This window comes from Leucopleurus acutus (assembly GCF_964270905.1).
Source record: "Leucopleurus acutus genome assembly, chromosome: 15".
NCBI lineage: Eukaryota > Metazoa > Chordata > Mammalia > Artiodactyla > Delphinidae > Leucopleurus > Leucopleurus acutus.
The window spans coordinates 79,542,605-79,555,961 of record NC_139157.1 but is presented as its reverse complement, the minus strand read 5'-3'; the positions used below and the strand labels follow the sequence as shown (position 1 = coordinate 79,555,961).

General features: G+C 45.3%; 1 protein-coding gene across 1 annotated transcript in view; it reads left to right on the top strand.

The window, feature by feature from the left end:
* Positions 1-13,357, top strand: part of KCNQ5 (potassium voltage-gated channel subfamily Q member 5) — a gene marked incomplete at both ends in the record, with an annotated part of 573,038 nt that overhangs the window by 465,159 nt on the left and 94,522 nt on the right. Inside the window, 2 exons of the mRNA XM_082855769.1 lie at positions 4,194-4,369; positions 4,633-4,758. Coding sequence (XP_082711895.1) covers positions 4,194-4,369; positions 4,633-4,758 — 302 coding nt within the window. The remainder of the gene's footprint in view (positions 1-4,193; positions 4,370-4,632; positions 4,759-13,357) is intronic.

Below are 13,357 nucleotides of genomic sequence, written 5' to 3'. Positions count from 1 at the left end.
GAAGTGTTTCCTCCTCTTCTGTTCTTTTTATGGAAGAGTTTGAGAAGGCTTGGCACTTATTCTGTAAATGTTGGTGTAATTCACCAGTGAAGCCTTCTGGTCCTGGACTTTTTTGTTTGTTAGGAGGTTTTTGATTACTGATTCTATCTCTTTATTAGTAATTGGTCTGTTCAGCTTTTCTATTTCTTCCTGATTTAGCCTTGGTAGGTTGTATGTTTCTAGTAATTTAACTATTTCTTCTAGGTTGTCTGTTTCATTAAGATCTGTTTCTGGTAGTTTATCTTGTTCTTTTGTTTGGAACATATTATTTTGTTTCTTCATTTTCCTTGACTCTTTGTGTGGGTTTCTGTGTGTTAGATGAACAGCCTCCTACCCCATTCTTGACAGACTGATCTTGTGTGGGAGATGAACGTCATCAATCGGCCCAGCCTTGGCTTCTGGTTGTCTCTAAAATCTATGTGATTCTCTAATCACTTTCCCTGTTTTTAGTGGCGCCCAGTGGTTGAATATGTGCCCAGACCGATCAGTGTCCCAGGGGGAGGGTCACAGTCAGCCTCTAGATACAGGGTCCAGTTTAGGAGCAGTGGGGAAAGTGTGTCATTAGACCCCATCCAAGGAGAAACTGGGAGGTGGGCATTTCACCTGTCCCCTCTGTACTGGGCCCAGTTATACAGCCATGGAGTGGGGGAGGGGGCTATGGGGTCCGGAACCCATTATGAACTTCTTTCTTTGCTACAGGCCTGTGGGACTCCTGAATGAAAGCCCCACTGGCTATCAGAGCCAGGTGATCCAGGGGTTCTTCTGTCAAGCAGCAGCCTCAAAAGCTGGGGCACCAGATGTGTATAAAAGCTTCCTGAGGGAGATACTGGCAAACTGGAGCAGGCCAGAGGGAAAGGCCAGGGGAGGCGTCCACCGGCTTCTGTGGTCTCAGGAGAGAACTGCAGTCACTCCCTAGTTGGATGCTAAAAATTAGAGGCCTGACTGGCAGGCGGCAGCTTTTAAAGTACGCAAGTAGAACCCTTTCAGGAAAGGTCGGGGAGACTGGCGTTTCTGCCTGGACACGGGTGGTGGGTGAGTGGAGGCCCAGTACTCACGCCCGCTGATACCTGCTTCTGTGTTTGCTGTAGTATGTGGGGTTCACGGATGCAAGCCCCGCGGCTTTCAGAGCTAGGTGTTCGGGGAGGAGCATCCCTCTGGTGGGAGTCTTAAAAATTGGGGTGCTAAAAATGGGGTTCAAACCCTTAGCCTCCCAGGGAAAAGCTGGGAGTTGGAGGTCCCTGCTGTGTGCTAGGACTGGGGTTTATGGCGAGTGCTCTCAGCCTCTCCTGCCGTTTTGATGTGAGCGTTTTCTCATTCTCCCAGTGCATAGGAGCCCCTTGGCTAGTTTCTGGATTTCCTGCAGAGGGAATTACTACGTGTGTAGCTGTTCATTTGGTGTGTCTGTGGGAGGGCGGCGGTTCAGGGGTCTCCTATGATGCCATCTTTAAAGACCACGCTGCCCACTGTCATAAAAGGTAAATCTTAGGGAGATTTCCTTTTTATAAACATCAGTGGCTGACGGCTGTGAATTATTATATTGCTGTAGAATTCTGTGCTGGTTTGATTAACTTACAGGTATTTTAGATTGATGTTCCAGTTATTAAGCCACTGATGTGGTAAGAGAACAAAGTTCAAGCTACTTTTAAATGTTTTTTAACCTAAGTTTATTCTATAAACATTTATTGAGTGCCTACCATGTTTCAGGCACTGTTCTAGATACTTCGGATACAAGTATCCAACCTTGTGGATCCTCCATTCTGCTAAGTAATGGTCTACAAAAATAATAAATACATGAATAAAAATGAAAGTCAAGAGTACTCATAACTTCTAAAATATTAAGCTGGGAAATATCTAGGTGGTACTGACAGCAAAATTCCCGTGGATGACTGTAATCCAACAAGAAACATTTTTGTGGGTGCATTCATTGTGTGCCATGTGGTTGCTCATTTATGACTTCATTTCATTGAACTCTGACTTTCTGATCTGAATTAAAATGAGCGTATTAAATCTAATCTGTGGTTACCTTTACATATTATGTGACTTAAAATCTTTAGATGATTCACTGTGCATAATTTTTGAAATTGTCTCAAACCTACAGGGTTCCTTTTTCTAGGTTTTCTCTAATGAACTGTAACTTTATAGCATACTTTTTGTGCTGTAGTGTAACAGGCCTATAGCTGATTTTTTAAAACTAATACAATATATGTTTTTTGTGTCTCGCTTTTTTCATCTGTGGAATACCTAACCAACACGGGGTGTTATAAGAATTAAAATAATATAACATTTGTAAAAAACCTAGAACTAAAGGAAGTGCCTGGCACAAAGTAAATTTTAAGTCTGTGCTTTCTGCACCCCTACTGGTCATTCACTTCTTTCAATTTTTTCTAATATTGTACCTTTTTCTTTCCTTTGTACACTTGTGAGGAAGCAGGCCTACAATGAGAAATTGAAGCAAAATGTATATCCATCAGGGCCATATAAGGAGTGTCCCTTTGTCTGTAGACCACTTGTCTTGGAAGTAAGTCCCTCCAAATGATGAAAACCAAGAGATGTTCTCACATTTAACTCTTTTTTAAAGTTTTTTCCTGATTTCAAAAGACATTTTCATTGTTATAAAACTTCAACATTACCAAAATTAATAACTTAGAAAGTCCCTTTATCCACATACTCACCACAACTCTCTACCCCAGAGAGAATTCATAGTAATATTCTGTGTCTATTCTCACACATGTCTTTCCTAGGTGTATAAATAAGAGTACATTGTACATACTGCTTTGCGACTGACTTTACTCGCTTAACGTCTTTGATGTCCGTATCAACGTAGGTAGTTCCTTCTCATCTCCGACAGCTATGGAGCGAGAGAAAAGGATGCATTTGTGGCTGGCTGTGCACCCAGCCACAAGCTCCCGCAGCGTGCAGATGCGACTGGAGGAATCCCTTTGGCTCACCCACGTCCTGCCAACCCCTGACCCTCTCCAAGTCCTGACCCAAAAGGGCACCAGGAGAGTGAGTCCAAGGATGCTGTTAGTGCACACCAGGGGCCAGGCCTTCCTGAATGCAGGCACGACTGGGCTGGGCAGAGGATACACATTCACACAGCAGTCACCCCTGAGGCTCCCAGAAACATCAGTAACTGTGACCCCCTGAGGTGGAGCTCTTCTTTGGAGTGTGGCCACCTGGTCATGCACAGCCCACTTCCAGCAGGAAGGACATCTTACTGAGGATGATCAGGTCAAGCTAACCTACTGTAAAATCTCCATTGGAAGCCATTCATCCCACTTCACCTCTCCCACTTCAAAGCCTACCTTCCCTCGCTCAGATGTTTACCCTTGGAGCGATTAAGTCATTCATCTTTTCTATGCTCTCCTTAGCTGCTCTTTTTCTCTTTTTAGCTGGCAAAAGGGCAGATATGATTTAAGCCAAACGTCAATATGTCAGACATTAAATATCCATTCCCATGCAGTGCGTGGTATGCATGATCACCTCCTCTATTGTAACAAGTGGAATGTTAATTAACTTGTGCACAGAACTTACCCAGAACTGACTGGCGCCATACAGAGCACGCAGAGCAGAACGCTTAGAGCAGTCCGCTCAGTTGGGGCCTTTGTCTAAGAGGCTGCAAAGGTGCAGACTCCACAACACAAGTGAATTTTCTGCAGAACAGAGCTACCAGCTTCTTCGGCAAGAAAACAGGAGACATGATTATGCGAAGTAGCCTTTTCGCATCTGGACAGGCTATGTACTCTCTGTGGCATCAGCCAGCAGGCCGCGGTGCTGGGGCAGGGGCAGAGGCAGAAGCCCCGTGCCGCCAGGACTGCCGTGGGGACGCTGCGCCAGCCCGAAGCCCTCCAAGCACCGGACCTTCCGAAGGCGGTGTCCAGGCCTTTGAAGGTTAAACGGCGAGTGGTCCAAACCTGCGTGGCTAAAGCAGAGAACGGCCGAGGGTCAGACCGGGGCAGCAGGCGCAGGAGGCCACATCCTCCGCCTTCCACTCCTTGGCGATCACAGAGCCCGCGTGGCGCGTGCCGGCCTGGGGCTCAAGATCAGTTCCCTGGGCCCCAAACAGGTCAAAAGGACCCTTTCTGAAATCCTGTTTTGGAAACTAAAACCTCCTGGTCGTGCTACTTACGGCTGTTTCACCCTCTTTCTTTCAGATACCATCGTTCTCATCGCCTCCATAGCGGTAGTTTCTGCCAAAACTCAGGGTAACATCTTCGCCACGTCGGCGCTGCGCAGCCTGCGCTTCCTGCAGATCCTGCGCATGGTGCGCATGGACAGGCGCGGTGGCACCTGGAAGCTGCTGGGCTCCGTGGTCTACGCGCACAGCAAGGTGGGGGGGCCCTCGCCCAGGTGCGGGCAGGGTGTTCTTAACTTCTTCCCATGCTGCCATGATATTTACTAAACCCATCGAAAGCAAACTTAATATTTTCAGTAATTGGTTAAAGCAATGTGGGACACAAGGTGTAGTGGATTATGTGAAAGTCATCATAAATATCCAAGCAGTAGTCAAACGCATGGAATCATGCTTGTATTTTTTTTTCCTTTTTCAAAGATTTTTCACCTCTAAAAATCTCTCATTCCTTTTATATCTAGGAATTAATCACAGCTTGGTACATAGGATTTTTGGTTCTGATTTTTTCGTCTTTCCTTGTCTACCTGGTGGAAAAGGACGCCAACAAGGAATTCTCCACCTACGCGGACGCACTCTGGTGGGGCACGGTGAGTGTGAGCGCCTGCTTGTGTTTATTGGATGCTGTGAGATGTTTCCTTTGAATGTAGTGTAGGGATTCCCATGGGTGGTCCCAATAAAACGATGAACTTCCAAAAGGGAGGTAAGTGACAATATACAGCGCTTATAATTATCTAAAGAGTTTCCCCTGTTAAGTCCAACAAAGTTAAGTTCTCTAACAAATCATCAGTAGTATTTCTTGCATGCTACACTGTTGCCACAATAAAGACGAGTAATTTTTTAACCGTGATTAAAATGTTCATGGGCTTGTTCATTTTAACTGTGGAGCACAGCTTTAAAGTACAAATGGTTGCATTGTTTGGCCACTTGTCAAAAAGTTTATCTGAGGTTTAAAAAAAGAAAAAAAGGAGTACTAGCTGAATGAAAGAAAAGTAAAATTATGGTACAAAAAGGGAAAAAGAGAAGAGTGGTAACCATCTCTGAGATCAGAGACTATAGATCCTGAATTTCAAAACTTTCCACTCATAAAACTCTTTTTCCTTTATATTGTTGTTAAAGGATAGTTTTCCAAACAAATAAAAGTAAAATCACGACTCTCATACAGGTAGAAAATAAACATGTCCTCAAGATTTTATTTAAACTTTTAAGTATTCAAATGAATGTGCAAACAGAGGCACTCCTGGCTTCTTCCACAGTGAAAGAGGAAAGTCAGAGGAACCCGCACCAGACAGAATGTACTTACACGTCCGTAAACAAGAATTATTTTGCGTTGCTGCTACAACTTATGTAGTCCTAAAATAGCTCAAAGGCCTGAAAGGTGCAGAGCCCGCCCCATAAAAGCAGGAACTGAGAACCTGGAAGAGTGTACTCTAAACAACACATAGTTTTCCATCAAAGCAAAAATTGTCTTTACAGTGTAAAGAATCTATAAAACAGTCGATGAAACGTGTACCCCATTAAGAATGTCATAGGATAAAGGAGTGCTTTATGCAATGTGTAAACTACATTTTTTAAAATTCTATTCCTTAAGACATTCCAAAAGGGTGAAAATACAAGAGCAGTTATAGTTGTTTGAAGACTTTCCCTGTCTCTTTGGTCCAACAAATTTGTTCTCTTCTAAATCATCGGCAATAATTCTTGAGTGCTAGATTGTCGCCACAATAAAAATCTGTCATCTTCTTAAACTGTGATTAAAACATTGGTAAGTTTGTTTGCCAGTTTGCTTTGTGGAGCACAGATTTTTAAGTTCCCAGTTGTTGCATTGTTCCGCTATTTGTCAGAAGCTCCTCAGCGAGAACTAGATCTCTTGTCAAGGACGTGGATAACTCGGCAAGGCCTGTAGTAAGCAGAACTTGGTATGTTTGTGGGTTGCATAGCAGCAGTAATATGAATAAAAATCAAAAATATATTCGTCTGAAGATTAAGATTTTTTTCCCTTAAATTATCAGAGTTAAATGTCTCCAAGATTATGCCGCTGATAACAAAGCATTCTGTTGGTTTAACAATTTGGTTTCCAACTCCTTCCCCTACCCCACAAACAATAATGGCCACTTTGAAAGGAGGAAAGTGGAAAACCCAGAAGAGAGCAGTCATCTGACATTCTTAAAACACTTCTTATGTGTAGAGAACAAATGAATATCTATGACTCGCGGTGGGATAAACTGTGTAAAACAGGAGGCTTTTCTAGCCGGCAAGGGGAAGACAACTGATTATCCCAGGCTTCAAAGCAGCGATTTGAATTGGAAGTTTAGATTTTGCGCCTCTGTGATAATTCTAACGTGCGTGAGTGACGGGACACTCAGAAGCCCCTTCTCTGAGGTGCATCTGTTGGTGGGTCCACCTGGCAGCTCTCTGGCCTTCTGGCCTTCCGTCTTCCTTTCTCCTTCCTACTAATCAGAATCGCTGCACTGTGTGTTGAACACTGTGTGGGAAGCTCTGAATGTGCCTCTCACTTAGTCACCAGCTTGTTTCTTTTGCCAGAACAACCCATGTAGCAGGTTTCCAAAGGTTCATCTCTGTTCATTTCAGGGAAAAGCAACATCTATTCATTGATTTCATTCCAGTAGTGCTATTTGACTGAAGTTTAACCTGTACTTAACAGGATCTTTGAATGGCCTAATTATGTCTCTTTAAAGAAAAAAAAAATCTAGCCTTGAATACAGGAGTAAAAATTTTCTAAGGTGTTGAGCTTCTAGGAATAAAAAAGGCCTTGTTGGTCCACAGTGGGTTTGTTGATATTAACTGACTCATTCATGAAATCGTCTGAAGCCACAAAAAGCAAACAAGAGAACTTATTAGTTCTATTCCTTATAAGAACATACTAGGTCTCCAATGTGAAGTAAAACAAATTTAAAATACTGATTGTACCTTTTATTATATGTTAATGAAGACCTTAATGAAATCTATGTCTGGTTACTTTTTAGTTAAAATTGTCCATGTTTGAAGTGAGAGAGTGGCATGGACATAAATACACTACCAAATGTAAACTAGATAGCTAGTGGGAAGCAGGTGCATCGCACAGGGAGATCAGCTTGGTGCTTTGTGACCGCCTAGAGGCATGGGATAGGGAAGATGGGAGGGAGGGAGACGCAAGAGGGAAGAGATATGGGGATGTATGTATACATATAGCTGATTCACTTTGTTATACAACAGAAACTAACACACCAGTGCAAAGCAATTATACTCCAATAAAGATGTTAAAAAAATAAAAATAAAGATAAAATTGTCCATGTTGCATGTAATGGACACCTTGCTAACTAAGGAAGTATTCAGTATACATAGGGAAATGAAAGCATCCTGCACTGGAGTGTTTCTTAGTGCTAGGCTTTGGTGAAAAAACAACAAAAAAGGAAATCCTCATTTCTTAAAAAAAAAAAAAAAATGCCCAAAGTATCGACATTAAAATGCGATTTGTAGGCTATGGATCCAGTGAATTCTAAATATTAAATACGAAAGCCCTTCCATTAAGAAGGTGCTGAGGGCTGTACCCAAACCAACTGCAGGAGGAACACGTAGTGCCATCAGCAGAGCCAGTAAAAACACGGAGAACTTTGATACCTGAAAACAGTTCCATACTAGCGAACAACAGTACTCAGCCCACTGAGTAAGTGGGATAATCGATACAAAGGGCTGGTCCTAAGCGCATGGCAGGTACCCAACCACAGATGCAGCTGCCGTGGATGGTGAGGTGGGAGAACCGCTACAGCCAAGGAGCACAGAGCGGTACCTTCCTGGCACACCCACGGCTTAAGCGCAGAAGGGGCGTGGGAACTGGGGTTTCGATGAAAAGATGTTCTGGCTTCTGAAGGAGCAACTGAAGAGGCGTTGATGACAGTGGACGTGCCGGGGGAGAGGGGAGGCTGAGGCCCCAGCTGCGGCTCCGGGACAAGAGGACCTTCTGGTTGCTGGGCGGAGTTCCATTTAATGTTATTTCCTATTATTATCATCCTCCTTTCCAGTTGCTTTAGGTTTATTCTGAAGTAATTTAAAAACAGGTTTTCCCGCAGTTATGTTTTATTATGATCTCCTTCTTTCCTGTTATTATTTTCTTCCTTTTGATTGGCTGAAACAACTTAAGATCCCATCCTCCTGAAGTAATTTTTCCTGGTAATGACCTATTCTTGAAGGCCAGCTTGTCCTCTTCCTATTTACCACTATTCCCGTGACGAAGACAGTGTTACGGGTTTTTTTAAAGACGCAAACAACAGCAGATGGTATAAATCTACTCTTGAGAAAGCATCTGAAAAGTACAGCCTCCACCTGAGATCTGTGCCTGAGATGATTCCTTCAGACATGTAGAGGATTTGATGTCGGCCAGAGTTAGTCCCAGAATTCATGCTAAAAACCAGACAGTCTTTCTCCAAGCATCAGTATAGGAGGCTCTGCATTCAACAGGTTGTACAGCCCAAATATATGCCATGAGTTTCATCCCCCTGCAAAGTCTAAGAATAGGAAATGGTGCACATTTGTGGAAAGAGCTAAGATACCCTTGTCATTGATAACATCTGTTACCTTTCCGAGAATCAACCCTCCTCCCATCAGGTTCACCAGGACAAAATGTTTTCTTCCACCTCATATAAGCTGTTGCTTTCTGACTTATCTGAGTCGGATAATTAACTGTATCTGCTGGTACAGTTAGTTAAAGTTGTGTTTCTTACCAATGCATTACCTGATGGTATCCAAGCCTTACTTTACTTCTAACCATTCAAGATTATTAACGACCAAGTGAAAACTGAGACACACATACCCCAGCCATTACCCCCCAAAACAGCCGAGTGGTTAATAACCTCTCCAAGTGCCACGGCTACTTTAACGGCATTTATGGGCTATACTGGTTATAAGTCTCTGTGGGGAACTCTTTCCTAAGATGTCTGTTCCTTGAAAATTGTCACCGCACATGCGACTCTGGACACTTTTGCTCAGTATTTCTCCATAAGCACTGAGCACGTGCTGTATTAAAAAAAAATGTATTATAGTCAGGAGACCAGGGTTCCAGCCCCATTGCTAGTGGAGGTGTGATATTAAGCAATTATTTATTATCTCTGTAAAACTGAGAAAAGAATAGTACCCAAACACAAAGTTGCTGTGTGTATTAAATGAGATTAGGACATGTAGATGTACTTTATCAAGCACTAGTCAGATGTTAGTCACCACTATTACTACATATTTGACCACAGTCCTGGAAGACCAGTATGGAATGCTAATGCCCTGAGCTCCCTGCCACAGCAGAGCCCAAATTTTATGATGCCACCAACACAGGAGTTTCTGATGTTTGGAGATCAAAAATCTTTCTGATGTACTAGTTCAAGGTGACCAAATTTCAAAATTGACTGTGCAGATTCTGTGACTACCCACTGTCTGAAACCGTATGCTCAGGAAATGGCCCAAAGAGAAGAGAAGGGAAGAAAAGAGACTCGGAAGACGAGAAAAAGAGCAAAGAGGAGGGAAGGGGAAGGGGAGGGGAGGGGGGAAGGGGAAGGGGAGGGGAGGGGAGGGGGGAAGGGGAAGGGGAGGGGAGGGGGGAAGGAGATTGTTGACAACTGTCAACATGAATCTTCTTCCCTTAAAGGACCCCCTTAGGAACCTTCATGCACTGTTGGTGGGAAGGTAAATTGGTGAAGCCACTATGGAAACCAGTACAGAGTTTCCTCAAAAACATTAAGACTGGGCTTCCCTGGTGGCGCAGTGGTTGAGAGCCCGCCTGCCGATGCAGGGGACACGGGTTTGTGCCCCGGTCCGGGAAGATCCTACATGCTGAGGAGCGGCTGGGCCCGTGAGCCATGGCCGCTGAACCTGTGCGTCTGGAGCCTGTGCTCCGCAACGGGAGAGACCACAACAGTGAGAGGCCCACATACCGCAAAAAAAAAACCACTCTGAGCACTGAGCCACAAGGAGAACAGCTCAGATGTGTGATCAGAATGGAAAGCAGACGGAAAAGTGCAAAGTTATTGCTGTGACCAAACCATGACATTTCTCCTTCCCTTTATTATTATTAATAAACTACTGGAAAGGATTAAGCTCTCTTAATTAAGATTAATCTTAATTAAGATTAAGCAGAACAGGTATAATAGATTAAAATCTTTCCCACGTATTTAAAATTAGGAACCTGTAATAAAATGGAGCCAGGAATGCTGCTTCTGCAATCTCAAGGAATTCCTTTGAGAATCCTCTACCCATACTGCTGGTGGCATCTGATTCACTTGGCTGCTGGATTCTACTGCCAGTTCCCTCTCACAGCCTCACAGCCTGGGCCTTTCCTGTTCCAGGCCCTTTGCTCCGCACAGGTGACCCTCCTTTGTCCTTCACTGTTGACGGGAACTGGCCTGAGCTTTCCAGCCCTGCCCTCCTCTCACACGGCCAAGGCCAACCTTCCACCATGTCCTTCACCCTATGTCCCTCCTCCTCGGGTACCCCCCCATCATAAAGCTGCCACCCTCCCCTCCTCAGCCTCGGCCTCTCTGCAGACAGGCACAAGCACATTCTAGAAAGCACCCACTCACATCAGAGATTTCCAGGAGTTCTGGCCCCATGTTTCGCACTCTGTCGCCAGTGTTCTGGAAAGAATTCTTTATTTATTTACTAAATATTTATTGAGTTCCTCTTACTCTGGAGGCAAACATCATGCTGGATGTTAGAGAGACAACAAAGAGTAGAGACACGGTCCCTCCTTCTAGTAGAGGAAATAAGGACCCCTCCCCAGAGGAAAGTAGAGCAGTAGTACACTACCCCTCATGATAAGTGCTGACAGGAAACGAGCAGGACAGAGAGAGACCAGAGGCCGCCTGTGGACAGTGGCCAGGGGAGGCCTCTCTGAGGACAGAGTGTTTTGGATAACACCTGAAGGATGAGAAGGAGCCCCGCGAAGACTGGGGGCTGAGGGAGCAGAGTGTGCAAAGGCCCTGTGGCAGGATAGCCTGGCCCATCAGAGGAGCTGAAAGGACACTGTAGTTAAAGTGCAGTGAGCAGGGGGGTACCAGGGGGACCTTGGAGACTTGGGCAGAGACCAGGTCATGAGGTCCGTAGCTAGGAGCTTAGAATTTATTCTGAATTTGGTGAATAGCCATTGCAGGGTTTTTAGAGAAGAGTAAGAAAATAATAGCCCTTGCAGGTGTGCAGAGAAGGAACTGAGAGAGGCCAGAGCAAAAGTAGAAAGAGCAACTGAGAGACGGCGGCTCGTGATGCACATGAGCCAGGACAGGGGCAGCCTCAGGGTGCATGGTGACGAGTGTGCAGGCAGGTGTGGTGTATACACGACGGTGCTACTCAGCCACGAAAACGAGGAAACCCTGTCATCCGCGACCACGTGCATCGACCTTGAGCGCTAAGTGAAACAAGGCAGACAAAGACAGACACTGTGTGATCTCACTTATATGTGGAAGCTTACCCAAAAAAACCACGGAAAGAGATGATATTTGTGGCTACGAGAGGGGCGGGGAGTGGAGGAAGGTGGTCGAAAGGCACCAACTTCTAGTTATAAGATAAACTAGTACCAGGGATGTTAGTACCACATGGTGACTGTAGTTGACATTCCCATGTGATATACAGGAAAGCTCAAAGAGTAAAGCCTAAAAGTTCTCATCACTCTTTTCTTTCTCTGCATCTCTATGAGATGATGGATGTTCACCAACCCTGCCGTGGTCATCATTTCACAGTACGTGTCAATCACACCGTCATGCCGTACACCTAAACAGTGATGTATGTCAACCATTCCTTAATAAAACTGGAATAATTATCGTCTAAGAAAAAAAAGAGGCTGCTCTAGCAGCCCAGTCTTCAGTGGTGGCCGTGATGACAGAGAGAAGGCAGTGGGATTGGGGAGGTCAAAGCAGCGGAACATGCTGAGGTATTCAGAGAGACACCTGTGGGGAGGGAGAGGCAGCAGTGCCCCAAGGCTTCTGATTGAGCAGCACGGTGGTCAGTGGGGCTCTTGACCAGGAGGGGGTGTCATCGGGGAAGCGGCGGGTTTAGGATGATACAATTTCCGTTTTAAACATGTTCAGTTTATTTTTTTTATTTGTTTCACATCCTTTAATTCACAACACCTGCTTTTATTTTATTTTACTTTATTTATTTTTTTGGCCATGCAGCATGCGGGATCCTAGTTCCCCGACCAGGGATCCAACCCGCGCCCCTGCAGCAGAAGCGTGGAGTCTTAACTGCTGGACCACCAGGGAAGTCCCTAAACATGTTCAATTTAAATGACTGTGCAGCATCCCAACAGAATACCCGCTGCAGATGTGTGAATCCAGAGCTCAGAAGAGTGGTCTGGGCTGGAGGTAGAAACTCAGTGTGTTCAGCATAAAAATGGTATTTATACCCATGAGAGTGTTTCACGTCACTGGGGAAGAGAGAGAAAGGAGGGGAGAGGGGGAAAGGAAAGTTACAGAAGAATAGAATTTTTATTTTTTTATATAGTTATTTCATTTACTTATTTTTGGCTGCGTTGGGTCTTCGTTGCAGTGCGCGGGCTTCTCATTGCAGTGGCTTCTCGTTGCGGAGCACGGGCTCTAGGTGCACGGGCTGCAGTACTCGCAGCACGCGGGCTTCAGTAGTTGTGGCACACGGGCTCAGTAGTTGTGGCTCGCAGGCTCCAGAGCACAGGCTCAGTAGTTGCGGCGCACAGGCTTAGTTGCTCCGCAGCAGGTGGGATCTTCCCGGACCAGGGCTCGAACCCGTGTCCCCTGCATCGGCAGGCGGATTCTCAACCACTGCGCCACCAGGGAAGTCTCGAGAAGAACAGAATTTTTAAAAGAGAAAAAGACCCAGAAGCAAAGCTTAAGAATCCAGTATTTGGAGGTGGTCTGGGGTAGGAGGAGCCACGTAAAAGGAGCCGCCAAAGATGTAAAAGGAGAAGCACAGAAGCGAGGAGAGAGGAGAGGGTCTAGGGAGCGGTGGCCAGCTGAGCCGAGCGCTTCTGGAGGATCTCCATCACAGAGCGCCTCTTCTTCCACCATTTCTGCCTCTCAACTAATTGGCCCTCCTTTAGAGCCCGGGGAGGACAGCCTGCCCCAAACTGCCGCTGTTAGACATCAACAGTGACTCCTGTCTCTGTGTCCACATCTTTTCTCAGTCCTCATTCTCCTTGTTCTCCCTGAGCCTGTGGCATCAGGGCTCACCTGGTCCTCTGTG